At 38.9% G+C, this 27,433-nt stretch overlaps 2 protein-coding genes across 4 annotated transcripts in view; both read right to left on the bottom strand.

Moving 5' to 3' along the window:
* Positions 1–3,795: 3,795 nt before the first annotated feature.
* On the bottom strand, positions 3,796–10,192 carry SLC35E3 (solute carrier family 35 member E3). Of its 3 annotated transcripts, none has more exons than XM_075149509.1 (5): positions 9,723–10,192; positions 9,435–9,545; positions 7,690–7,848; positions 6,662–6,744; positions 3,796–6,215 (listed from the first exon to the last, which is right to left on the bottom strand). In XM_075149509.1, the coding sequence occupies exons 1-5, from the start codon at positions 10,110–10,112 to the stop codon at positions 6,029–6,031; spliced, it is 930 nt and encodes a 309-aa protein (XP_075005610.1). In that variant the 5' UTR covers positions 10,113–10,192; the 3' UTR covers positions 3,796–6,028. The 3 variants fall into 3 exon arrangements, with proteins under 3 accessions (XP_075005610.1, XP_075005625.1, XP_075005618.1); XM_075149524.1 differs by lacking the exon at positions 3,796–6,215 and adding an exon at positions 7,396–7,465 and having other exon boundaries at positions 9,723–10,185; XM_075149517.1 differs by lacking the exons at positions 3,796–6,215; positions 6,662–6,744 and adding an exon at positions 6,754–7,465 and having other exon boundaries at positions 9,723–10,185.
* A 970-nt stretch (positions 10,193–11,162) lies between these two features.
* Positions 11,163–27,433, bottom strand: part of NUP107 (nucleoporin 107) — a 32,729-nt gene continuing 16,458 nt past the window's right edge. Inside the window, exons 13-28 of the mRNA XM_075149427.1 lie at positions 25,219–25,309; positions 23,428–23,504; positions 22,833–22,892; positions 21,371–21,516; positions 21,216–21,264; positions 19,468–19,537; positions 18,906–19,024; positions 17,220–17,258; positions 16,701–16,851; positions 15,581–15,687; positions 14,487–14,589; positions 14,148–14,308; positions 13,782–13,907; positions 12,872–12,985; positions 12,415–12,582; positions 11,163–11,509 (exon numbers count right to left, since the gene is read on the bottom strand). Of these exons, the coding sequence (XP_075005528.1) occupies positions 11,402–11,509; positions 12,415–12,582; positions 12,872–12,985; positions 13,782–13,907; positions 14,148–14,308; positions 14,487–14,589; positions 15,581–15,687; positions 16,701–16,851; positions 17,220–17,258; positions 18,906–19,024; positions 19,468–19,537; positions 21,216–21,264; positions 21,371–21,516; positions 22,833–22,892; positions 23,428–23,504; positions 25,219–25,309 (1,689 nt within the window). The 3' untranslated portion in view covers positions 11,163–11,401. The remainder of the gene's footprint in view (positions 11,510–12,414; positions 12,583–12,871; positions 12,986–13,781; positions 13,908–14,147; positions 14,309–14,486; positions 14,590–15,580; positions 15,688–16,700; positions 16,852–17,219; positions 17,259–18,905; positions 19,025–19,467; positions 19,538–21,215; positions 21,265–21,370; positions 21,517–22,832; positions 22,893–23,427; positions 23,505–25,218; positions 25,310–27,433) is intronic.

Here is a 27,433-nt window from a genome sequence, read left to right as displayed (position 1 = left end):
GTCAATGTCTGTTCCTGTCTTTCCATTAGAAAGGCAGCATATTGTGCCTATTAGGTACTGAGCTACTGCAGCTGGGAAGGCACGTGCAACTCCTGAGCAGGCAAGCTACCTCTTCATTCAGGTTAACCTGACTCCTCCTGTATTTTAAGGATTTTTTTTTTTTCTGGATTGGAAGGCAGTTAAGGACCCCTAGGTAAAAGAAGCAACGCTGGGTGCAGTCAATATATTTATGTGAGCAGTGAATACGATTTCTGTCTTAATTCCAGAAAATATAGTATAATTATACTTTATACAGAAAGAGCAGACTGAAACAGGAAAGGGAGCTTTCTTACGCACCTACTAAAAGGGAAATTACAAAGACTAAAATTTGAAAGGATTAGTAACTGCTTTGTAACTAAAACAATGAAAAGGGATTGCATTTCCCCTTTCTTTAGTTCTCATTGTACCATATATTGCAACGATGACCCTTTGGGCTGGGCTGGATCCCCTACAGCAGGGCTGACTGGACACTGCAGTCACATGAGGTGATGCAGTATGTTCTACTCCCCAAGGTCCATTAGACCTTTCAGCTACTGGAGGAAGATAGGAGCACGATCCAAGTCACTTAGATGAAAGCAGAAACAGTAACTTCAGCGAGACAGCTCTGTAGGGAGAGGTGATATGTTTTCATTGGACCAACTGATACAGTTGAAAAAAAGCAGACCAGCTTTCAGGAACACAAACCCTCCTTCACTAAGGCCAGCACCACTGGCAAAGGGGAGGTGGAACAATAGCTCCCTTCTCTCAGGAAGGTTAACCATCGGTGTGGGACGAGTCTGGCAAAGATTTTATACTGTCTGAGTCCAGCTATTTATTTTTTTGCACGGCATTTATATTTTCAATTTTTATATTATTAAAAGCTAGTTTAAACTAAATTTGTCAACTACTGCAGCACAGAAAAAATTCATACAATTCATACAATTCTTGCATTCTTTGCAATATCTGCCTGGAGATAAACCCACACCTCTCCCTGCTGTTTGGCACAGGTCTTTTTGGTAAGACGTCTCTGTGTCTTAGAATAGGATTTCTCATTACTCAAGATTATATCAGCTCCTGCTGATAGTTTTTCACTTCATGTTCTTAACCTTCTGCAGCTGACATCCCAATCATCTTTGCAGCAACTGAGCTGTCGAATGGAAGGCTGAGACTGCGATCAGAGAGGGAGCACCAGCAGGAAGACAGTGAGTTTGTATGGAGCAGAAAGCTGGTGCTTGTGTGCATCTACCCGATTATAATAGTAGAGAAACAAACAGAAAGAGCTGTATCTTTACAGTTAGAAGAGTGAAATTCTTGTGCAAAACAAAACATATCTTCACTATATATCCAGTCTCCCTTTCATTTATTCAACATTCCTTTCTTTTTTGTTTTCTCATTAAACAGGGAAGTTGGGTTGTGAATGGCTAACAAAATTTTAAGAGGAAAAAACCCATAACACAAGCAAACATCTGCAAGTCTGCAATCCAAACTCTATTCTTTTAAAATCCAGGTAAGACACCAACTATGTAACTGGGAGCAAAACAGACATCTTGGTAGAGAAATCTTATCATGAAAGGTGATTTGGGGAGAGTAAGGCCTGCTCTCAGAATTCCCTTAAACTGCAAGCCTCAGATTTGTTGTTAAAAGCAAGAAGATAAAAAGCTCTCTCCTCTATCAGACTGAGGCATTTTTTTCCCTTCCTAAGCACATCGGTGAATTTCAGGCTGGATGTTTCTAAATCACTGCTAAATACATTAACACTATGTCAGTGTTTAGTAGCACAGTATTGCTCAAGAGCAAGACCCTTCTCAGCAGCCCAACTGTAAAATATATACAGCCAGTTACGAAATCCATCATTACCTTTTGATAGATTTTGCAGATGTGACAAACTAGACATGAGTTAGACATTAGCTGTACTCCAAAATGTTATAAAACACTCTTCTAAAGCTCCTATTATATAAGACATTATAAAAATGAGATTTTTACCTTAATACGTAACCAGCATTGACTACCACTAATATTTTAAAAAAAGTTTAATAAAAATTATGGATAGCCCAAACAAGGCTTTAACGTTGCTTTAGCCCCAGGCCATCACTGGGCATTCGTTTCACGAAATGAGACAGAGAGAGGATACATTCCTGCTGAATTGCAGCTCTGTCTTGAAGGTAGACTTCCTGCAAGACAAGCCTCCTTTTCATACACGTAACAGCAGCAAACTGCTCTCCTTCAACCTCCAGCCTGAGAGAGAAGCTGTTCACCCATAAACAGGAAAACTCCTCTGGCACAGTGCCCCCAGAGCCTGCAAGAACTTAGCAAGTCATACAAAACCAGATGCAAAATCTGTCAAACAAGTGCTGAGCTACCAAAATTAAAGGTAACACAAAGTTTTTAACTGAGTATCTCCAAGTGAAGACATACTTCCTATTCCTATGGGGAAAATCAGAAAAATTTGTGTATGTTGTTCTAAAGTGTTTTTAGGGACAAGGCTAGCAAAGATACCTTACCACCAGTCACTCATTTTAATCAGAATCATCTGCATCTGCTATAATTTTTAAACGCCACTCTGGTATCTACGCTAGCTTTTCCACTGGAACTACACCAATGGTAGTTTTTTAAAGTAAAGAATGCTAATATAAGCAGCAAAGCACTTGATGGCAGAAAAGGACCAAGGTCCATCTTGTTACCATGGTTTAGTCATATGTAGACCCCAAATCATATTTTACTATGAAGTAAAATGAAAAGCAGAAAGTAAACACCGGTGTTTGTACAGTACAGCTCCAGTTGTGATGGCACATACAGGGCGATTGTTAACATATTGTTAAAGATGCCAAGTCTCTGGTTTCTCTTTCAGGAAAGCCAAAACTGAATGAAATACATGTAATTAGCAGGAAAACATATTAAAGTGATATAGTAAAAGCTAGAATAAGCAAATTTCCCACCAGCTAAGTATCAGTAATTTTTATTAAACTCTACTTTTACTTCAGGATTTAAAAGTTTGGCTAAGTAAATTATCACAGTGCTTGCAGTAAAACCATCTAAACTAGAAGTGTCTCTTACCCCTTCCTTCTCTTTGTTGTTTTACAATCATCTCCTGAAGGAAGATTCAATCCCCGTAACATAAAACTCTACACATACTTGCCTATGAAGGAAGACGTTGGCTGGTGCCAGAGTTACCCTACTCTGGCATCATATTATTAACTTTATTTTGCTCCTGTCCTCCTCCCCAGTACCACTGGGAGAGCATCGGGACTCCTCTGCTAAGGGTTGAGGGAAGTATGCACAGTTTTAGCATAGGGGAGAGGTAAGACCAAGGAACCTCAGCACTGGGGACCTTTGTGCAGGACAGAGAAGGAAATGGAAAATGTGCAGAGACTGGAGCATTCAGGAAGGACTTAGGTGGGGGAAAGAGACAGGGGCAAAGGAAAGCACACAGGCAGTTTGTCAGTGGGCAAGTATATGCATACATGCATGCGGGTCCCTGTATTTGCCCAGAGGAGGGGAGGCACGCAGCCTCCCTCATTTGTGTCATGAGTTCAGCCCCAAAACATGCTAACTCCTTGAAATATTTATATAGACAGAAATCCAAGTGGCACCATTTTGTCTTATACACACCTAGACCCCCAAAGTGTATGCAATTCAAGCAGAAGATGAAAAAAGACAAGAACAGCTGTTCTCCCCTGCAATAAACAGGTATCAGTCAAGTGATTAAAAATTTATTCCCACCCTACACATAGTATCCAAAGAAACAGTACATACAAATATCTATTTATCCCACAATGATACAAGTCTCCTGGATTTAATATTTTGAACCATATGACAAAGTTCAAGATACTTTATTTGTTAGATACAACAGGTAAATCTCAAAGAAGAATTCTTGAACATATGAAAAAAATCATGTCACTTAAGTGACCTCCACGACTTACACATTCCAGCAACAGACTGTATTTATAATGTATTGTTTTAATGATACTGTTAACTTTCTCTTGCAGATCTGCTCCTCTCCTTAAGGAGTCTTTTGTATTTTCAGACACTGTTCTTTTGTTCATTCTAACACTCTGTATTTACATCAGTCTCATCCCAAATATTGTTGTCATACAGGCTTCTAATTCAGTTGTTTTCTAACTGTAAGAGTCTTTGCAGTCTATCTACATTTTAGAAGAACTTGTGCACAGCACAAATTAATGCAAACGGCTTTCTCAGTGTACGTACCGAAGGGTATGCATCCAGAGATTGATTGAACATGTCTTTCAGTAGTCCAGGCTGTATTTTTAAACTAGTTATAGATTTATAAAAACGTATACAAAAAATTATCCTTGGATCAGTACAATGTCTAAGACACAGTTGGTAAAGACGTAAAATTATTCAGGTATTTCTAACTTTGAAATTATATAGAGTATTACGGTGTAAACTTAGGTTACACAGAGAAATAACTTTTTCTTAAATCAAGAACTGTAACAGAATAAATAATTTACAAGCTTGAGAAGATCTGCATTGTTTCTTACACAAAGACTTGTTACCTATATTGTAAAAAGCTTAGAGAAACTAAATATCATTTTTGTCGGTGGTTGTAAAACTTAAATACCTGTTTTTGTTCACATAATTCCCCTCTTTAAATCTGCCAGAGGTAGATGAAGACAAAACGAACCCCAAAATGTAAGGATTAAGATACTGCAAATAAATTCTAACCCTGCAAATCTAGCAAACATATGTTCTCACCAGATTTACTGAAAGCAGTTATTTCTTCTTTCTTTTTTTAAATAGAACAGCACTTAGCTTCTTTCTTCCACGTTGTCAAAATCAGTGCTTGATACTGGCATAAAATAATTTTGAAAGCGTTCCCAAATTAGAGCAGAAGCAGGTCCTACCTCATACTCTTCAGTCACTCCGATACGTTTCCAGTGACTGTCTGCTGAGGAAACGCTGCCTACCCAGCCAGCACTGCCCAGACAACCCCTGGGCACCCCCCCAAAACAACAGCAGACAACTCTGCAGATCCCACCGAACAACGTAACTCTTGGGGGAGGGTGTGAGAGTGAGCGAGGTGGGGTTGAAGGCAGGAGAGAGAACTGGGCAATCTTCACATCCATTACAGATGGTGACCTTTCCAAAGATTTCTCCAAAAATATTTTTAGCATGGGTGTCTGTGTGCAAGGGCTGCAAAATATTTGGTTATTACCACAAACTCAGAGATTTTATTAGGCTCACGAGTATTTACAAGATCTCATGTAAAGCCTTGGTTTTGGCATCAAGAAAATTATAAAGCAGTAACAGAATTCTAAAACATGAATGACTTCATTAACGTCCTGATGGACCAAGACAAAAATTTAAGATGAACTGTTTAGATCTGATTTCCTACTTTTCTACAGCTTGGCCTGTGGCTTCAAGTTTTCCACCGTCTCCTCTAGTCTCTCTCCACCTCTAATTTTATCTACTTTCTTCAGCCAAAATTAATCAATGTGTTGAAGCCAAACATACATAAGAAAGGATAGAAGAAATAGGAATGAGCTTGGCAGCCCTTTTCAAAACTACTAAACAAAGTATGTTTCCTCTTCATCGTTCACCAGACAAAAAGGAGGAAGCATCACTACGTACCAGAACATCTGCATAAAAATGCTTCCAAGTTTCTCCACAACAGTAATATTGGCATGATCACAAAGACAGGATTCCTTTTCTTTCTCTCTCTCTGTATTATAACTGTAGCCATCATGATCTCATTCGGTATGCAAAAAATATAATTACTTCAGTACAATTTCCACAGCAATTTGAAGTGCGCCGTTTTCTCTTTTAAGTTACCATTTAAATTTAATGAAAACGATAGGACGGACTGAGATGGCAAAACCCCAGCATTTTACATAATTCAGTTTGTTTGGTTTAGTTACAGAATAACGATCCTGGCAGTTAAACTAAAACCATAGATCTAAATGAACGAGGCAATTTTGTGCATTCAAGAATCACTGCATATTTAAATACTTGTTTTCCTTCACAATATTATTAATCTCCAGAAACCCTTGCTTTATGGACGCTGAACCAATTTACTCTTATTGCTTTCCTGCTCGCTAAGCTTGAAGTGGGTGTAAGCTAAAATGCCCAACAATGTGCACACAATCCCAAGGCCTTGATTAACAGACAGCGGATCCTTAAATAAGAGGCACCCTCCCAGGAGGGTGATGCAGAACTTGAAATGTCCAAACATGTTATACCTAGACATATGTTAAGGATTATAGCAAAGATCAGTATTATTTTTTGTAAAAAGAAACTCTTGGGAACTTCATTAATTACATCTAAAGCATGCAATGGTATGTCACATTGACTCATGCAACTTTCCCGCATCTCTGCAGCTATGAGAATTAACCTCCATGTAAAGCCTTTCACCCATCGTACACTACACACTAAGTGACACGCCAACACTTCCTCAAGGTAGCCAAAGTGTGGGTAAATATTCTTTGTAGGAATGAAGGTCACGTCAGTAAGTTAACCCTGAACAAAGAAACAAAATACACTAAAACATGAACATGCTTTTCCAGCTTCATCATTTAAGATAAAGCAGGCAGGTTACCAAACAATTTTCCCATGGTTAACCAGCCCAAATGAATGCTAACATAATTCATCTGGAAACAGGAGAAACAACTAATGTTACAAAGGATACGTGACAGGTGACGTATTTCCAATGATCCAGTAAATGGACAAGTTTACCATAAAGGCTATTATACCAGACAGCAGTACCATTATCTGTGGATTAATGGACACAGTCAGTAATCCCACATGCTTTTGGCCATTTGTAGATACATTTCAGGTTATTTAGTTAGTTTCCTTTACTTTCAAATGCAAAGTATCAGGCAAGAAAAACATATGGAGAACAAAAATAGGAACATTTTCAAATTAATATAGACATTGGTGATGTGTATAAGTAGCTCAGGGTATGATGTCCATAATTACATATTGATATAACCACAAGCCTTTTCTCCTTTACTCTCAGTGAATGTTTAAGAGCTATTTGGAAAAATCTGGCTACTCATACACATAAAAGTTGTATTCTTTACCTTTGAGACAAAGTCTTATTTATGGTCACACAAAAAAACTGTTTCGGAAAAACACCTGATTTTATTATTGTGAACACTTGCTATTCCATTCATAAACTGCAGTGCTACGAGAAATGACCCATCACTGAGCGGCACGATCAGCAGTGGTAAGAATATGCCACTGGCTCTTTTTTGGACAGAAGGATAAAGAGAGAAGTTATAGCCTTCTTGATGAAAATAGCAGTTCTAGAGAACAACCACTGTTGGCATCCTTCCACAGAAGAGGAGTTGAGAGTGTCAAAAGTGAGCATGCTTATCTCTTTTCTGAGTGGACAGTAAGAGCTGGAACTAGGGCACTTACGTATTTTTAATTTAATACACTAGGGAAAGCTGCGGGATTTTGTCAGATTTTCCTGTTGTTCAGATGCCCTCTAAACAGAAACAAGAATAAGGACGTAAATCAGTTGACAGACAGACTCCTCTGGGAGGAAGTGGGGCAGACACAACAAGTATTTTTTTTTTGCTTGCACATGCCCCTCTCATCTCGTCATAGTCAATGAGTGTACAAAAATCTGCTTCACAAAGAAACAGATCTTGGTATCAAATTTAACTACATCAATGACGATTATTTAAATAAAGTCAATAAAAGCCTTACCACAGCAGAAAGCGTCCAGGGCCCAAATATTCCCCCTTCTCCAAAGACTGGCTCAAAGAAGGGTATGATGAACAACAACATAGCCGAGGACATTGGTGCCTGATAGTACAGCAACTGCATAGAGTTTACCTGCAACTCATGCTGCTTAGCTCCTACCCACTAAAACCAAAAGAGAAAGCTGTTAACAGGAGGAAAAAAAACATAAATGGAGAACTTGAGCAAAAGTAAACTGGCTACTAACACAGAGGGAGTCTCATGTGGACAATACTACATGAACAGACTGCTGAGCATCACCTTCCACCGTTGCCTAACCGGAGGCCTGCATGTTTGTCTCTGGTGAGCACACAAGCCGTGAAGCACAGTCATGTGAGGAGGAAAGCGTATGCAGGGGCAGTGAAAACCCCCGTAAGTGCATAAACTTTCCTTTTCCCATAGCCTAGGGGTAAGGTATTATGCTTGAGAAGAACAAAAAAATAGCAGAGCTGGGAAGAAAAGGACAGCTCCCTTTTATTCTCGAGACAAATTCCAGATCCTGTCTATGATGGAGCTGAGCATCTCTGCCTAAGCAGAGATCTGCTTTTGCTCCTTCTCATTTTCCTCCACACAGAAGCTAACAAAACCAGTAAACGTTTGGCTTTTTTTTGCCAGCTTATTCCAAATCTACTGGATTTCATTTCAATATTGACTATAATTGTAGCGTGCTTTAAGAGACAACATTATTTATCATGGATACAAAGATAGATGCTATAGGAAAAGGTTGCAGCTTTGTATTATACTTAAGAGTGATGTTTACATTAATACTTCATAAATCACATTCACGGGTAACAAGGATTCCAGTGTATACAATATAAACTTGCTAAGTTTTTTAAAAAACTACAGGATAATTTCACTCAGGTACTATCGTTTCTCCAGAACACACACCATTACCTAAAGTTACAATGCAGCATCTCTCTCCTCCTCCTGCCCCAAAACAGGAAAAGAGACCATTATTTATCATCTTGCACACTACAGGTCAAAGAGCCTCACTTCTTCCGGAGGCACAGCACATCTGTTACAAAGAGATTCACGCTTAAATTGGTGATGACTATCACATCAACACGACAGGGGACTCTAATTTGGGATGCTTTTACAATCATGGATGATAACAAACCGATCATGAGCTGTTAGTACAATGTTACAGCAGAAAGGGCGAAGGCAGTCCTTGGACATATCTATTTTTTCAACGATAATCAGCCACAGAGGTTATATTGTGCCTATATTTGGCACTAAAGCACCCTCTACAAAAACACCTGAGACTGTGTATATTGAAGTTGAAGAAGGATGCTGATAAAATGTAAATAGCTCAAGGATAAACCATGGGATTAATTGAAGGATTGGAAAATGTCCTTTATAGGGAAAGGCTCAAATGCAAGGAACTTGCTTCAGGAAGGAAAGAATCCGTGCTCTCTAGAAAAACAGAATTTTACCGATGAAGCAATCTTGATCCCTTGAAAATATGCTCATAAGCACGTTAAAGATGACACCCCAACTTTTAGCAGCGAGGATGCTCAATTCCTTAAACAATTTACCAGGGGTTGTGGTCGATTATCACAATTTGGGGGTTTTTTTGTTTTTATTTTAAATAAATAACGGAGTATGGAGAGTTTCCTGAAAGGCAGGCTGCTGTTCAAAGGTGATCTAACCGAGGGACAGCAGGCTGAAGACCAACCACCACAGGGCTGCCGCCCACCCCCGCCATTACCCACCACTTGGTAGAGGGAGGTCACCAGGACGCCCAAGGTGGCGAACGCCATCCCGAGGACGCTGAACTTCACGTCGTAGTAGGAGTTGAGGAAGACGCCCAGCGTGATGGGGACCTGTGGGAGGAGGAGAGAGGGGTCTTAGGCCGCTGCCCTCGGGCGTCGCCTCAGGCCGGGCGGGCGGAGGGAGGGGGGGTTCCCCTCGCGTCCCTACCCTCCCCCCTGCCCGCCCGGCCTGAGGCGACGCCCGAGGGCAGCCCCACCCCGCTCCCCTCAGCCCCACCGCCTCCTCACCAGGGTAAGCTTGATACGGAGAGGGAAAGTCTTGCCGTAAGCCAGGCTCTGGATGACCACGATGACCGGCGTGGTCATGGCCTTAGCCAGCTGGTAGGTACCGATGGTGTTGCTCTGCAGGGAGAGGTTGGTGAAGACGACGAAGCCGCAGAAGCTGAGGGCCAACGGCAGCACTTGGGAGGGCTGCAGGCTCTTGGGGGAGAAGGCGCCGAGCGCCTGGCACAGGTAGAGGCCGAGCCAGGTGATGGCGAAGTGCACCAGGGTGAGGCTGAGGTTGGGGAAGCCCAGCCGCACGTACAGCCACTTGTTCAGGAAGACGATGCATATGGAGGCGGCCAGGTTCACCAGCAGCCCCGCCGCCAACCGACCCTGCGCCGGCATCCAGCCCATGGCGTCCCGCGGGGCCGGCCACCAGCGGCTGAGGCAGCCCGCCGGCCGCCAGCGCACCGGCCGGGCCGCCGCCGCCGCCTGCCCCCGCCCCCGCCGGGACACGTGGGCTCGCGCCTTCCGGTGGCCCCGCCCGCTCCGGCACCGCCCCGCGGGCGGAGCTGCCGCGCCGAGCGGCTCTGCCTGCCCTCGGCACCTACCGGACAAAGCGGGAGGGGGCGGGAGCCGCCCGTACCGGGGCCAGGAGCCACGCTTCCGCGGAGCCCCTGATAAGAGCAAGAGGCGCACGGAGAACGTGCAGCAGAAAACGCGCCCTGCGGTCCACGCCAACGTCTAGGACCTCTCCCCGCCCCCCCCCGATACACCCACGCAGGCATACCCCCCCCTCCTGCCCCGCTGTCCAACGGTCCAGCGATGGGCAGAAACACACCTTCTCTCCAAGGTACAAGTACCTCTCAACAGCTGGACTGGGTATTTCTATAAACACACACACAAAACTACACGTACATACAGGTATAGCACAGATTACGTTCTTTGTCACAAGTGTCAAGACACCGACTGGGTGAAGGAGCTGAAGCCCTTGCCTAACTGCACCGCAGCTCTGTCCTCCGCACTCTCCAGCCAAGGGAAAAGCAGCTAAACGTGTGTTTACACATGTAAACAGGGCCGGAACAAGGTTTCTAAACACATTACAGAATCTCAAACTTGGGAGTTTTGAGGTACGGTCGCCTTTCCGCCGGTTCAGGATTACACCGGCATTTTAGCAGCTACAGAATGTACGTGAGGACAGTGCAAGCCCTGAAGCAAGCCCTTCTCTCTTCTGAAGGGCTGGTGGCAGCCGTTCACTTCCTCTCTTCCTTTGATGTTCTTTCCCTCCAGCTCCCTGCATCTGCTTTCTCCTCCCCTGCTTTCCACATGCAACCTCCGCCAGTCTCACTTTCCTCTCACTGTACCCTTGCGCGTTCTCCTGCCAAGTAATGTTTCCCGTCTAGAGGCAGCTCTTTGGCATGTAAGCAAAGAGGTTAAGGAGGTTCACCTAATCACCATATTTATATGGTTTTATATGGTTTTTATGGAAACACTTTTATTAGGAAAAAAAAAACATTATGAAAAAGGTTGTATAACAAATATCCTCTCTGAAGTTGGTCAGAATTTTTCAAGTTGAAATTGAAATCTGAGGGTTAGTTTTTTTTCCCCAAAGATCAGAACAATTTGTCTTAGTCATGGTTTTGTTCTTTTTTATAACCAGAATGTCCATGTTCAGAAGTTTTTGCAAGTATCTACATGAAATCCTATGACTGATTTTCATATCCCAAAGGATCAAGATCCTGGTCCAGAAGCATCAGAGAAGATTCCCTCAGCTTCTGTAGAAGCTTTCGGAGTTCTTCTTTTGAAAATACCTACGAATAAAAAAAGACATAATGAAGTAATATTTATTTGCAATGAATAGCACTGATATCAAAGTAAACAGTCATTAATTAAGTTACTAAATTTTTTCTTTTTTTTCTTTCTTTCTGTTTAAGATAGTGTGAACACCAGACATTTCAGAATGGCATTTAGTAAATGACTGCAAGCTAGTAGCAGTATCCAAAACCCAAAGGTAGTCTCTCAAGATAGCTCTGTCTCATAACTACTACAAAGATTATTGGTAAACGGCCAAGTTTAATTTTCCTGTTATTGCTGGCAGAGATCTGAAGCCAATCCAGGCAAATGCATCACAGTATTTTTCTTAGCCTTGATGTTCCTTTCCAGATTTCTAATCCTTGTTTTTCTTTTTTTTTTTTTTGGGGGGGGGGGGGTGGGGTGGCAGGGGAGGGTGAAGTGTTGTGGGTTTAGGTTTTTTGGTTGCAGGTTTTTGGGGTTTTTTTCAGTGCTGAAGTTTTCTTCTGTTGTTTTTCAGACTTTTGGAGGGAGAGAGGTTAGGTAAACCAAGTGCTCCAAAACAAAACCTGCTTATACAATGTTCTGAGATGTAATGGAAATAAAAAAAAAAATCAATTACAATTCTACAGTTCAACTTATTTCAATTCAATAGCCTCCATCCAAAAATTAGCAACTGCACTACTCAGAAGAACTGCTTGTCAAAACATTGGCATCATCTTCAGCGTTTCAAAGTTAACTCTTTGATTCCTTAAGTTAGCATACAAGGAAACCCTTTACTATTGCAGTGAATGGGAAGAGATGAAGAAACTTGTGATGTTAAGGAACATATGGCATCTTCCTCTCTATATAGAAGCTTTTTCCACAGTCAACCCACAGAGCTCTTAAATGGAAGCTAAGCTGTCTGCAGCTCTCAATAACTCACCGTATAAAGCTTGTGTCGCTCAGAAGCAACCGTGTCAGCCAGTCGTAGGCACTCCTGATACTGTCCAGTACTATGTAACACTGTGTGCAGTAAAAAACACATCATTGGCAGACACAGCTTTCGCAGCAAAATCATCTGGTGTGTTCGTTCAGGGTCATCCTCGGCATCCTTACCATAGCAAAATAATATATTAGTATTATGAACACTTACCTTTAAAAGGCAACTAGCATAACCACATAATTAGCAGCGTCACAGGCAAAAAACTGGACTAACCAGCCTAGACTGGACTGCCAGATCTGATTTATATGGTAACTCAACAGGAAGCAATCTGTAACGGGTCACAGCAAGGCCAGAGTGAATTGTAACAGAGTAAACAGAAGCACATAAAGATGACAAAGGTACAGCCAGGTAAAATCTGGCTTTGTGGTCTATGTCATGATATAAAAATTCATTTTACCTCTCTAACATCAACCATCCATCCTCCATCAACAAACAGCAACACATTGTACATCTTCTCTTTCACATCAGCTGTAAGAGCATCCAAAAGGCCTTTCCAAATACCATAGTCCATCTGGCAAAGAAATAAAAAATGAACTACTGCAGAACACGATAGTTGGACTAGATGATCGTTGAAGGTCCCTTCCAACCCAAACCGTTCTGTGATTCTGTAATTTCCAAGGCTGTGTTAACACGGACTCTTGCCCTAGCATGCAACAGCCAGTGCTGCTGTAATTCAAATCAGAATCTTCAGCCAACTGCCAAAACCTAAAAGCCTGCTGCTAACAGCTATATCCATCCTTCCATAATTCCCTGTCCAGAGAGTCAGCCAAGTTGTTCAGAAGCAGTCGAAGCCACTAGAAAAAGATAATTTTAAACAACTTATTCTGCCATGATTATTTAACAAATACTTGTATAAACTGAATACAGTGCATTCATACTGGCCAGACATGCAAAAAGGACTTTTGGCAAAACAAACAAAACTGCAGCATCTTTTAGAGGAGAAAATGTGATAAATGCAAGAACACAAGACAGCCTTCTGTCCAGGGAAGAGTTAATAGCAAAATCAAGTACTCAGATTTATTAATAACACTGATAATCAACACATTATAATGAATATTTACTATTACAATGTACAATATTATATGCAAAGCTGAGTCATATAAGAATCAAGCATGAGAATTTATTGTGCAGTGGCATTACTATTCTATCTCATACTCCTTCTTTTCAACATAAAAATAGAATAATTTATAATAGAGTTCTTAAGCAATATGAATTAGCAGACTTCTACTCTGTTTCACTAAACTAAGACTGCCTCCTAAGCAAGAACATAAATGTTTATAGTAAATAACAACTTGAACTTTACCTACCTCATACTTCTTTTCTTTATGTTCATGGGCCACTTTTTCAGTGAAACTTGCTTGTGGTAACAAAGAAGGCTTCTGTGGAGCCGAGTTTATGTGTTTAAACCATTCATTGAAGGTTTCGTGGGCTTCCTGGATTGCATTGGAAACAGTGTTTTGACATTTTTGACTCATTTATATAATTACAAGAATGTTATTAAATGCACAAAAGCCAAAAGTTACTTTTAAGTATAAAAAGAACCTCACTATTTTGTAAACTCAGCTATAGTGCATCCAGGAATCAGAAGTTAAATCAAATGGACAAAGCTTAAAGTTTCACCACCAAGGCAATTTCTATGTAGTAACTTGGAATACAGCATATTCGAAACTCACCAAATATGCCCGAATACATAAATGTTCCCTTATAGCATTGTCATCTTCAGCTGGAAGTGGAGTATCCATTCCCTGTTCTTCCCATTGGTTATATATTTCTGCTATAGAGTCTTGGGGAATCTTCACAAACACATCTTTTGCAGCTTCATGTTTCTTGGATGCTATGAGAATGTGAACTGAGTATCAACAACTTTGCAATTTCCATTCTTCATTTTTATAAACTGACAAACGCATGCTTTTTAATAGACTAGATTCAAAGTTATATCAAATGTAGTGCCAAGAGCCAATGAGAACAAAAACAACATTTTAAAAGTCTACAATATTTGTGAAGTTTAGTACCCAAGAACTTCCTCATGATTGCATTGCTTTGCTTAAGTGCTTCTGCCCTCTGTGCAGGATCAAATACGAGCCAGTCAATTACATCTATTTTCAGCTGGTCCGCCTGTAAAAACCAACACATAGATTCACTAACATTTCAAGCATACAGCTGATGTTAGACACATTAAATCTGCTCAACTAAATACACAAGTTTCTAGAGATCTAGCATTATGACATACTAACAAGGATCGCTTTATTCACAACTTTATTATCAAAAGCTTAGAAAACAATCTGCAATCTAGAATCATTCAAAAATCCATTTCTAAGTATTTCCAAGATATTCAGACTAACGGATGAGCACCAGCTCTCAAAAATTTGTATGGATTACCATGCATCTTCCTCAAACTTTGATATGAACACACTGTACAAACATGGTTTATGGAGCCCTCGCTACAATCTTCAGGGGTGCAATCAGCCTGCAACTACAGTTTTCCAACTCTTGCATTAGATAAACTACCTATTTGGCTTAGAGAGTTTAAACTTTGTACTGAAGAGCAAAAAAATTGCCACAAGTTTGCAAACTCTCAGTTGCTTTCTAAACAGTATTTTGAAAGCAAGCTATTAACAGTACCTCACTGCCACTGAAGTACTGAGTTGGACCAAACCAACACTCAATAGCGATGACAAGGAAACTGTCAGTAAAGGCAATGTCTGTCATAGCTAGAATATGTCACTTGAGCATGTAATAAGGTACATGTGAGATCCAAAGTGTTAATCCTCATAATTCTTAGAAGCTACAATAATATCCTACTCTCAGCTACAACATATTTTGTAATAGTCATTTCATGGGCATTATCTTCACTTATTGTTTGCGTACAGACATGCTGCTGAGCAACATATACCACAGCCCAGAAGATCAACGAGATGTAGAAACAGTTATGAAGTTATGAATTCATGCAATTCAACTCCTCACTTGATGGCATGGAAAGCGCATTTCCCTCACAGGCTTTTTCAAGGCAATTTCCACCATCGTTGAAAGAGAAGTATGGATCATATATGGTAAAAGACACTATAGTTGATTGATAGGGAATATCTGCCCTACAAGGTATACTCACCTCCGTTGTGCCTGTATCTAACACATAGTCATGGTGACTGAATTCACCAGCATCCTTCTTGCGGATGTTTTCAACAACAGTTTTTGTTATGGTTGCAACATCCAGACCTCGGTTAAAAGAGAACCATGTAACAGCGGTCATGAATTCAAACTTGCCACAAAATGAATTTCAGACTCCAGCTGTTGATCTTGTTCCTTACTACTAGTAATTCTTATCAGTCTGTTCACACTCACATTGTCAAGACTAAATTATAAGCTTTTGAGATACATAATTTGTTGCAGGTATTTTAGAAGAAAGATATTTGAGATAACAGAGAATATCAAACATAAGAATAAGACAACTAACAAGTTTTTCAGTCTGTGCTGGGGACCAGCATATAGATATATTTGCTAAGACCACTGATTCCTACAATTCTGACGGCAAGACTATGGTTTGACAGGAATGTACCACGAAAAGCTCAGAATACTTCTTTTACAGATGCTGAAGCAGGACGTTTTATTTTTGAAATCTTAGCCAAGTTTTTAAAAGAAAATGACTAAAAAATGATTGAAGAAAAGTTAGATACTTAATTCTGTAGTAAATCTACTTCTTTGTGAATTTTGAGTGGCACAAAGGCCTTGTCAAACAATGGACAGTGGACTGCTTCATGTAGTTGCTTTTAGTTTGATGTATAGGCCTGAAAGGAAGTTTACAATTAATGCAAGCAACCCACCATGGCTAAGAAAGAGCTCTATAAATAGGACAAAAAACTTAAGATACTCAAAACCTTCCTAAATCCACAAACAGGTATATATTTTTATAATTAGTCTTCTGAAATAATACGATCATGTCAAGCTTCAGAGCATATATTTGAGACAGGCAGCTGGCATTTACTTCCTGCTGTGTTTGGACATAATCCAGAAGCAAAGGTGATATTTAGTTTAATTCAGAAAAAGAATTGCAATTCCAGGTTAGTTAAAAACCACAATATTCCTACTTGAAGAAGTGATCAGCAAATTAATTTCATTTAGTTGAAACATGAAGAGACACAGGAAGGAAACAATATCATTGCATTAAAAACTACTGAAAGACAAAATAACCCAGGATATAAAATGATAATTCAAACATCAGCATATCTCACCTGCATCTTTTGCTAGTTCAAGGCAGTGGTGGCGTTGATCACATTCAGTCACATCTTCGAGAAATAAAGCATACTGAGCAACAGCTAGCTCTGGGGGCAAGTGACTAACATAAAATGCTATTAAATCTGTGTGCTTCTCAGATATCATCCGCTGCAGAATAAGAAGCAAATATTTAGAAAAACATACTATATTCCTGTGTGTACGCACATAAGTGCATTTACACTTATGTAAAAACATGTTTTATGTAAAAACGTAAATGTGTAACAAATTTCTGATTATTTTGTTCTGATATAGGAAGATTCTACTTCTCAGCTTCTAAACAAGGATCAATAAAACTGTCTCTTACTTAAGCACTGCTGACAGAAACTCTGCATATTAGGCAAGCTTCCATGTATCTCTTGAGAAGAGAGCATTAACTGCGTCATAGCTCTTTCCACCCTGCAACCTTAAGTCTCCTTTCCTCCTCCTTCACATCTAAATTACATCCAAGAAAGCAAACTGTATTTTTGAAAGCTTACCTGAATGTAGGTCTTCAGGACTTCAACAGAAACTTCCTCCTTATTGCAAACAAATATAAATTAAATTTTAAATCAGATAATGTGTGTGGGGGAAAAGAAAAAAAAAAAGATACTTCACAGGCTACCACTGTTACACAGACACAAGGTTATTTGCTTATCCCTGCTTCAGTAATCTACACATTCAAACAGGCTTAGCTGGAAGAACTGTTTCTCTCGGAGAGTGATTAAAAAAATATGTCTTCTGATTCAAAGATTTAGTGTTCCAAGGATTTTCTTTTTCAGCAACTGGATAATATAGCTTTTGGTCTAACTGGAAAGTTAACTTTTAAAATATTTCCATTTTACCATTTTTTTTTATTAATAAATAAAGTGTCAGGCAAACAGATGACTATTGCAGTGTGCTACATGCACTGTTGTATTATGGCAAATTCTAATGTTCCTATGTACAGGGTATAAATATCACCTGGCTCATCTGTAATAGTCTATACTAAACAACCATAGTCCGAGCACCTGAGACTGCTTTAGCTAAGACTCAAGTGTTTGTTACTGTGAAGAACTACCATTTTAGTTTTATATGCGTAAATGAAATTAGAGATCTTCATCTAAGCATATACCTATATGAATTGTACTCAAACATCAAATAAGGAACATCATAAAAGCTTGTACAACTGCCTCTTCCCTCTGAGGTCTACTGAGGGTTTATCGAGTAATCTTCCAGTAAATTCACCTAGTCCAAAACTGTAGAGGCAGTAATCAACAGTTCCTCACAATCCCACAATGGAATTTATGTAGGAAATTACACATTTTTTGTCTCCTCTGTTAAACATATGCTAATGACTAGTTCTACCATTCTTAGCTTGAAGACCTACTCTATCAAATTTTGAGTCTGGCTAAAAAATGTATATGTATACACACACATACAAGTTCCTCTTAATTAGCTAAATGTTAACTGACTTCAAAATAAATTTCAACAAGGGAATGAAGCAATGATTAGAGGCATGAAAAAACATAATAACTCAGAGCTGTATTTAAATCATCTAATGAAAACACACATTTGTCTTTTGCCAAAACAGGTTACATCCAGAAACTTATTTGATACATAAGCACTTCTAAATTTTAAAGCAGTAGAAAAGGAGAACTTCTAATTACTTGTGATTGCCTCAGAAAAGAGTAACTGCAGTTATGTGACCCACCTGCATATTTAGCATAAATAGGCTACGTAGCTAGTAGGCTATAGTTAGTATATATTTGATATATATTTCATATATATAGATGGAAGTTTCAGCTAGTACCAATTACTTCAAGCAAAAACATTTACAAGCTTACAGCAATTCCAAGGACTGTGTATAAGATCAGGTTATATTCAAAGCACCTTGGCTGCTATGAATAAACCCAATATTGAAGTTTGAGTCAGGTTCTTCTCTGTAAAGGGCTTATGAATAGAATCCATCATCCTCAAAAGATAATTTTCAAGCTGAACTGGAGGGGAGGAGGATGCTCTTTTCTAATTTCGACTGTTGTATTTAGGTTCTAAGATCAACAAATACACTATTTAAGCATGCAGCTCCTCATCAGCCTGGTAGTAATTTACCATCATTGTATGTAGTTTATATATTTACACACAAGCATTTCTACTTCAAAGGCTAGCTATTGCTATGACAACAAATCAAATACAAGTGAACTTACCTTAGTCTGCAGACCCAAAGTGCGGAAAAACAGAATAAGATGCGTCATGAAACGAAGGAGGTGTCCTGGGAGCACACTTCTGTCTTTGGAAAGCCATCGACTGAATTCTTCCATCAAACCTATAGCCACCAAGGAAACGTCGATATTAGCCATATCACGGGGAAAAAACACTTAAGAAATATTTCAAAATTGTGCATTTATTCAACAAATGTAATTTAGCCTCAAAAGCCCAACAAAACAGAACAGCAAGAGTTTTGGAAAGATTTAGCTGTTTGGCTTAAATATCTGCTGTATGTATTTTGTCATTTTGCGGAAAAAGTTATAGCAATAGTCTCACATATATTCTGACACATTTACATGATTTCAAGACTTCTCTGAAAACTACCTTGTATGTCAAACTGCAGAAAGTCCCTACAGTTCTTGATTAAAGAAGCAGCTTAGCTGTTAGGTGGAGTTTGCCTACTGCGTGCTTCTAAAATCCATTCACATACAAGTTTCTGGAAAGGTCACTAGAAATAATGTAGGCAGTTGACATTTAAAAATCACTTAGAAAAAAGCTCACCATCCACATCTCCCAGTATAATGAATTTCTGAATCACGTGATAGTGTTCTTGATTCTCCTCTATAACCCTCTGGGGAGAGAAAAAGAAAATTTAAACTTTGAATAAAATCTTATAGCATAATGTATAAAGAAAGCAAACATAAATAAAGCAAAGGTTCCTTAGGGAAAAAAGCTTTCCTATTTCAAAAGGTATTCTGCATAAAGAGCAGGAGAAAAGGCACTTGCTATCTCAATGTCAAGTTACAAGAATATTGACAAACTGAAAGAAAGAACCAGAATATAGATCTGTGGAGTCAATAGTTTCATGGAAGAGATCCAAGACTAGGGGTTTTTTGCTCTGAAGAGGAGAATAAATAACGATGTTACAGATGTTACAGAGAATAGATTCTACAAAGCCACAGAAGAAGCAACAATGTGTATAAATCCTTACAGAAAAGGCATGTGAAACTTACTTGAGGAGGGAGAGATTTTTTTTTTTTTTTGTAGAGGAATTAATACATGAGATACAATTTAAATGCACCTGTAAAGTTGCTGTATGGTGAGGATTCCGCTAGAAAGGTATCGTGGTTTAACCTGGCAGACAGCCAATACCACGCAGCCGCTCACTCACTCCCCCCACCTTTCCAGTGGGACGGGGAGAGAATCGGAAGGGTAAAAGTGAGAAAAACTCATGGGTTGAGATACAGACAGTTTAATAGAACAGAAAAAGGGAAAATAATGATGATAATGATAAAATATACAAAATGAATGATGCACAATGCAATTGCTTACCACCCACGCTGACCAATAACCAAGTAGCAATTGGTACTTCCTGGATCACGCCTACCATTCATATACTGAGTATGATGTCACATGGTATGGAATACCCCATTGGCCAGCTGGGCCAGCTGTCCTGGCTTTGCTCCCCCCCAGTGCCTGTTTTGTTTTGTTTTGTTTTTTTAAGCTGAATGTCCTTGACTAGCGGGGTACTTAGCAACAATTGAAAACATCAGTGTGTTATCAACAGTCTTCTCATACTAAATCCAAAACACAGCACTAGGAAGAAATTTAACTCTATCCCAGCCGAAACCAGGACAAAAGGCAAAGGCAGCTGGGTGTATCTCTAAGCATCTGCATCAATCTGTAAGCTGTCTTTCAACATGTCTTTGTCTTAGCAATATGATAAGTGCTGTATGTCCATTCCATCAAATAAAGGTAAGTGTAGTTTCAATTTAATCGTTACAAAATTAACACATAAGTTATATATTCCATCTTAAATGAAATAAGTATATGGGGTGTTAAAAGTAACAAAGAAACACAGTCTGTTTAAGCAAATATGCTTTTAAATTTTGAAAGGCCTGTTTTGAAATATGCACACAAACCTCCTACAAAGAAAACTGAAGCCTGCTATGAAGAAAACGGCACATAATCAATCTTTCACATTTTATCAAAGTGTTAAATAGGTGATTTACTCTGTCTGCTTTGTACGTCTGACAACACTTGAAAGTCAGCTATTTCTTTAGCACACCCAGCTAGTTTGGCAGATATGGGGCAAGACAAAACCTGTATCTTTTTCATCATTAAAAGGTGGCACCATATAGAAAAATCTATTTGAATGGAGAAATTACATATTATAGATGTAGAAAACCTACAATAAATCAGTCACTGTGCATATTTGAGCATTTCATTAAATATTGTAGTAAAAGTATAACCTTGCGAATACTTAAAAATGGTAAACAGTGAGGAGAAACACTGTAATTAATATGTACCTTTTTGTCTGTTGCCTGAAGTTCTTCAAAAACTTTTTCTGAAGTCCAGCTTCAAAGTAGGAGAGAAAAGGCAAAAAACGTTACCTTGAATATTCCAAACAGATCATACAGGATCCTTTGTTGAGTGTAGAACCATAATTTTACTTAAAACTTACTTTGTTTCTAAATAATCTCTAGGGAGCTCTTCCATCTCCTCTGCAGTTATTACTGAGGTTCGTATTTCCTGCTCAACAAGAGTGTCCACCATGACCCTGAAATACGCCCAAACAGTATCTTCCCAGGTATCGCAAACTGGAAGAAGCTACATATTGAAAAAACAGAGCAAAAATTATCAAGAGATGGAGAACTATCAGAATCTGAACCGAGCAACTGTAATTTAGGATCAGATTTCCGGGCATCAAAGCAGATTAATAACCATCTTGAACAGCAGCCCTTCCTTCATCAAAGCAGGATACAAAAAAACCTTTCACTGAATAATGCTCTAGTTCCTTGATTATTTTATATCAAAGGTAGTCAATAGAAACTGTCCTATCATCTTTCCAGAGGCAGCGTCCTCTGACACCATTCCCCCCTCTTGTGTACCACCTCAGAAAACCAATCCAGATGAAGACTATCCACTTTTCTGCCTGATCATTTTCAGCAGGATCATTTTGCCTTACTGGTTTAGGTCATGGTTGCACAAGTCACAGTGCAGTGAAACCCTGGGACAAGTTCCAGAGAAAACACTGCATTTCATGAAATACTTCTCTCTTACAGTAATTTTAAAATTACTGAATTTTACTGAAATTACTGAAATTTCATTTCATTAAACATCTCTTTGCTCTGTCACAAGACAGTAAGTATCTTCTGTTCTATAAGTCTGTATAATTTTACAATGCCTTTTTTCCCCCATAAAAGAACTAATTTTAAATTTCAATGAATAAAACCTGAAAACATTCCCTATTCCCCCTCTTTTTATTTCTGAATTATCTTTATTTCCACTACATCATACCAAGATGGGCGGGCAGGGGTGGGAAATCAAACTCCTCAAGTAGGAGCTTACCACTGATTACTATAACAGCAAGGAAAATTTTATGACAGTCTGCAATGTTCCTCATTGTTCTTAAAAATAAAAAAAAAAATTAACAATTACTAGTTAGGAGTGGGAGAACATAAAAACATCTAGAGGATTAAAACTAATAAAAAGAGAGAAATACTTAAAGATAAGAGTGAGCATCATACAGAGTATAAAACCTATTGATAATGAAATTCGGGTACAGAATAATCTTTGGATATACCAACTGGTCTATAACAATACTGTGCATGAGCAGGAAAGTGACTATATAAGCTCTTAAATAATACTAAACTAGAAAAGAATTAAAACAACATTAGAACTGTTTGTACTGAAAGTCAGCAGCAATAATACTAAGAAAAGTCTATCGTATATTTAATTAAGGCACATCAATCCTACAAAGAACATGTCTACTAAAGCAGCAATGTTTGCTATTGTCCTGTTTACTAGATCTTTAGAAGTACAATAACCAGTAATTGCAGTATTTCTGCAATGATATCACTGTCACATACGAGAACAAAAATGCACAACTACCAAACACCACTTAACTAGGAGGTTTGACATACCTGTTTGAGGTTTCCACTCAGCGCTGCATAGATTGCTCTCTCATACCTATTAAACTGCTCCTAAAATAAACAGTAAAAAAAATATAACTTTTAATTACAAAGCATATAAGTTTTCTAGTCACTTTACATTTTACTAGCGATTAATCCATTACAAAGTGTTCCATCTAACGGTTTCCAAGAAAAGCTGGAAAATCACAGGACACATGAGGAGCCAAAATAAGAATAGCAAGTGACGACTTCTTCACTGGTATCCCCTTGTAATTTACCTGAACAATTTTTATTGACCTGGAAAGAAAGCAACGTTTTTCCTTTCCCATTCAATTAAGTCAAGATGAAAGTCAAAGTAAGTGTCAGCAGTTTCACTTTCAACCAAATAAAAAAAAGTCTTTTCCTAAGCCTGAAAAATTGGTGTTGATTATGTAGATTTCTCACTACAAGACATAAATATGTTATTTCAGAAGTCCTCTTAGAAACACTAATTACAAATCCTATAAGCAGCAAACACAGAGGGGGTAGGTTTACTTACAATCATGTTACAGAGTTCAGAAAAGTTCAAATTTATATATTAATAACAAGCAAATCAGCATTATGTTACCTCTTCAGCCATACGCCAACAGCTTATTTTCCAAATGCACCTGTATGGATTCCCTTGAACAGGCTCCAGCTCTTTTCCTACATGCAAAGGATAATTTAAAAAAAAAAAAAGAAAAAGGTGCAATTAAAAAAAAGAAGAAACCAGTTACAAGGTAAAGCCTGTTTTCTGTTATTAACCCAATTTCAATCCCTTTGGAACTCTTCCCAAAGCATTTTGATGCTTTTGACTGGACTTCAAGGTGGCTTTTCTGGGAAGTTTGGTAAATGCACGCCTTAAAGTCATAGTATTTTGAAAGCTTAGCTGCTATCTAGCTTTGAAAAAAATGATGTTTTTGACCATAACATATCTACAATGTTTACACTTGAAAAACACAAAATTAAGATATAAAAATTCGTTTTCTCCTTAAGAAATACAAACTTCTAAAAAACGTCACTGCTTCAGTGCTGCTATTCTGCATGCGTCTGCATGAGGGCACGCATCATGGAATTAAAACCCATATAACAGCAGGCTAAGTAGGTACACTCAAAACAAGGCTAGGACGCTGGTGAAGCATGCAGATAAAAGTAACAGGCTATCAGGATTTGAAAAGTAGGAAAGCATTGTGCCTCCCAGACCCAGCTATGCACAATACTTAGACACGTTCTTAAATTCTTTGCTAAATCCTGCAGTGTCCTGAGCATAAAGAGAAGAAAGGTAGTGTGTTATAAATAGGACCCTGTGCAAGGAACCCCAGCACCAAGGAGAAAGGTAATTTAACAATTTTCAAATATTTTAAAAGCATCTCTTTTTTCTGCATTTACATTTGCTGAACTCTAGTCCTACTATACCTTTCTGAAGCTGGATATAGAGTCCAACTTTGAGTCTGTAAGCAATAAAATGTTTGCTAGGTGGCACAAGTCAGATGTCCAGCAGGAGTAGGGATGTGATCGTGCCCCTGTACGTGACACTGGTGAGGCCGCACCTCGAATACTGTGTTCAGTTTTGGGCCCCTCACTACAAGAAGGACATGGAGGTGCTGGAGCGTGCCCAGAGAAGGGCAACGAAGCTGGTGAAGGGCCTGGAGCACAAGTCTTATGAGGAGCGGCTGAGGGAACTGGGACTGTTTAGCCTGGAGAAGAGGAGGCTGAGGGGAGACCTCATCGTGTTCTACAACTACCTGAAAGGAGGTTGTAGCGAGGTGGGTGTTGGTCTCTTCTCCCAAGTAAGAAGCGATAGGATGAGAGGAAATGGCCTCAAGTTGTGCCAAGGGAGGTTTAGATTGGACATTAGGAGAAATTTCTTTACTGAAAGAGTGGTCAGGCCTTGGAACAGGCTGCCCAGGGAAGTGGTTGAGTCACCATCCCTGGAAGTATTTAAAAGACGTGTAGATGAGGCGCTTAGGGACATGGTGTAGTGGGCATGGTGGTGTTGGGTTGACTGTTGGACTCGATGATCTTAGAGGTCTTTTCCAACCTTAATGATTCTACGATTCTATGTCGAGAAAATACAGACTGAAATATTACATGGAGGTGGAGAGCTCCGGAACTCTGAGACATCTATTTCCTAGTGATTATGCTTGATTTTCAAAAACAAAGTGACTTTAGCATGTTAAATGGATTCAGTGAACTCATACCTTCAAGTAAAATAATTTCATATTAGTTTTTACACGTTCAACAGACATGGTAAAATATTTTAGATACAAAAAAGGCTCTTAAGACGAAAGAGTTATTTCTCTTTGCCACAGACAGATATTAAGAGAAAGTCTTCTGCCCTATTTTTACATCTGTCTCAAATGCACTTTGAAGTAGATACCTCCATTTATGTTAGGATCATGATACAATTTCCATCCTTCCAAAGTTGCAGCTCTCCAGGCCTGACCACATCGTTTGCATAAGCGCTGTGCCTGAAAAATAATGGATTTTCTCAGCAACAGACTTCAAGGTAGGAAAACCACTAGCTTCTCCTTCAAGAATTTGAACATTATTAAAATAGATAATTTGTGTAGAGATTCTACTGTGCAAAAAATAAGCACAAAGAATCTTAAACTCAAAACAAGTGAAAGATTTCAAAGTAAATAAAATGTCATCAGTGTTTTTTTCACTAAACGTTTTAGTTTTTCAGTCAGTATTTATAGCAATGTGAGAAATATGCTACAGTCTCGTCTTCGCTAGCTTGAACAGCTGTTATGCATCCTTCTGATAAGTTTAGTTTAAGGTGTTGTCTTGTTGCTTAGATGTATAATCCATCTCTTCACGCAGTCATCTACTTTTCCACTTGACTTAGCCCTCACGCACTTCTAAAAATAGCAATCCCACCTTTCCCATAATAGTATTCAATAGTCTATGCACTAGCACAAACAGGTTTAATTCAAAGCTATTTTGAATAGTATGGAAAGTAGAACAGAAACTGTACAAAAAAACCTTGCCTACAATTCTTCCAATCCTACACCCCTACAAAAAAAAAAAAAAAACAAAAACCCGTCAGCTAAAGATTATCTAATTAGTCTGACAGGTATTGTTCCAAGACTGACAAAACAGTATGAACAGTGAGAGAAATTGCAATATGCAGTGTTGGTTTGTTTAGCCAAATTCTGTTCTTTTTACAGTGGAAGGCTACAGATATTCAGCCATTTTGGGAATGGTGACAAACAGTAAATTTAAAGAATAGACAAGCAAGTTGTTCTAGCTTACCTGCTGTGTATTACCTATTGTACAGTAAATGAACAGAAGTTCATTCTTAATTCAGAGTAAACTCGAAGTATTTTAACTTACTCTTTCAGTAGTGATTAACCCACTTAATGCTTATCAGACAGTAGGGACATCATAGCAGCGACTGCAAAACAACTGATGCTGCAAATTTATATTCATATTGCCCTGAAGCAACACGCTCATGTGCCCATACTATCAGAAAATGAATAGATGTGCACCACAGTGGATCAGAATACTAGCAAGTAACCATATTCCTAAGTCTAAGGTCTTGGGCACAAGAATCTCAAGTCCTGTTTTTTCCCCCCATTACCGAATTTCATTGTATATAGATAGAGCCTAGTATAAGGGAATCAGCTTCCAGCTGAGGCTTTTAGACAACACCACAATAGAAGTATTTACATGATTAAATCCTGAAAGCCACTTCTCAACTGGGAGTTGTTATTCAGAGCAGCTTTCAGACCGAAATTGCCTGGATGTTACTCAGCTAAGGATTAATGCAAAGTATACATATCATATATTCTCTCTAAGGTAGGGGAACAAGCAGACTTACAGTGAAAGAGTTAATGGAGGATAATAATGTGCTTTCTAGAATACTCAGATAAAGTCTAGCAGAGTTTTCATTGCTGAAGACCTTGCCAAACAGTAAAGGTAAGAAAAAGAAAGGTAGAAAGCAAGAAAGAAAAGTTATTTTAACTAGTGAGAGTAAACACTGTAAATAACTACATTTCTTCTGATGGCAGTACTAGCTTATGGAGCTGGTGCACTGGTCCCCAGTTCTCAGTCCTGGGACAAACCTGCAATGGTTTGTACAAGGTAAAAAAAATAGCACTGACTGTCTCCCTCAACTCCACTCAGATCCCAAGGGAACATTAGAGGAGCAGAGCAAGTAAAGTTTGCTTATTTAATGCTATTTTTAAGGACAGCATACATCAAACTTCTCTCTCTAGTTAAAATTGCAAGTGTGTTCCACTCTAACATATCTAGGAGGAAGCCTGTATGATAATCCACTGATTATCAGAGATGCAATTAGGAAGTTCTTTGAAACATTCTGTGTGTTTGTCTGGCAGTATTTAATATCAAGCCAGTACAGTAAAAAATTACTGTCAAACAACCAAAAAACCCGAAGATACAATGTTTTCTCCATAACATCTATTCTACACTCAAAATGACTCAACTAAATGCAAGATTTTATTAAAATAATAATTTAGCAGTCCATCACTGTCTGTATTGATAATAAATTGGAAATTAAATCACTACAAGCCAAATTTAAACAGACACTTTTTTTATTAGCTTTAATACAGATTTAAAGTAAGTTAAAC

The sequence above is a fragment of the Calonectris borealis genome, chromosome 1, assembly GCF_964195595.1.
Source record: "Calonectris borealis chromosome 1, bCalBor7.hap1.2, whole genome shotgun sequence".
In the NCBI taxonomy this organism is placed as follows: Eukaryota; Metazoa; Chordata; class Aves; order Procellariiformes; family Procellariidae; genus Calonectris; species Calonectris borealis.
Note: the sequence above shows the minus strand (reverse complement) of the source record. Positions and strands in the feature narration are given on the sequence as shown.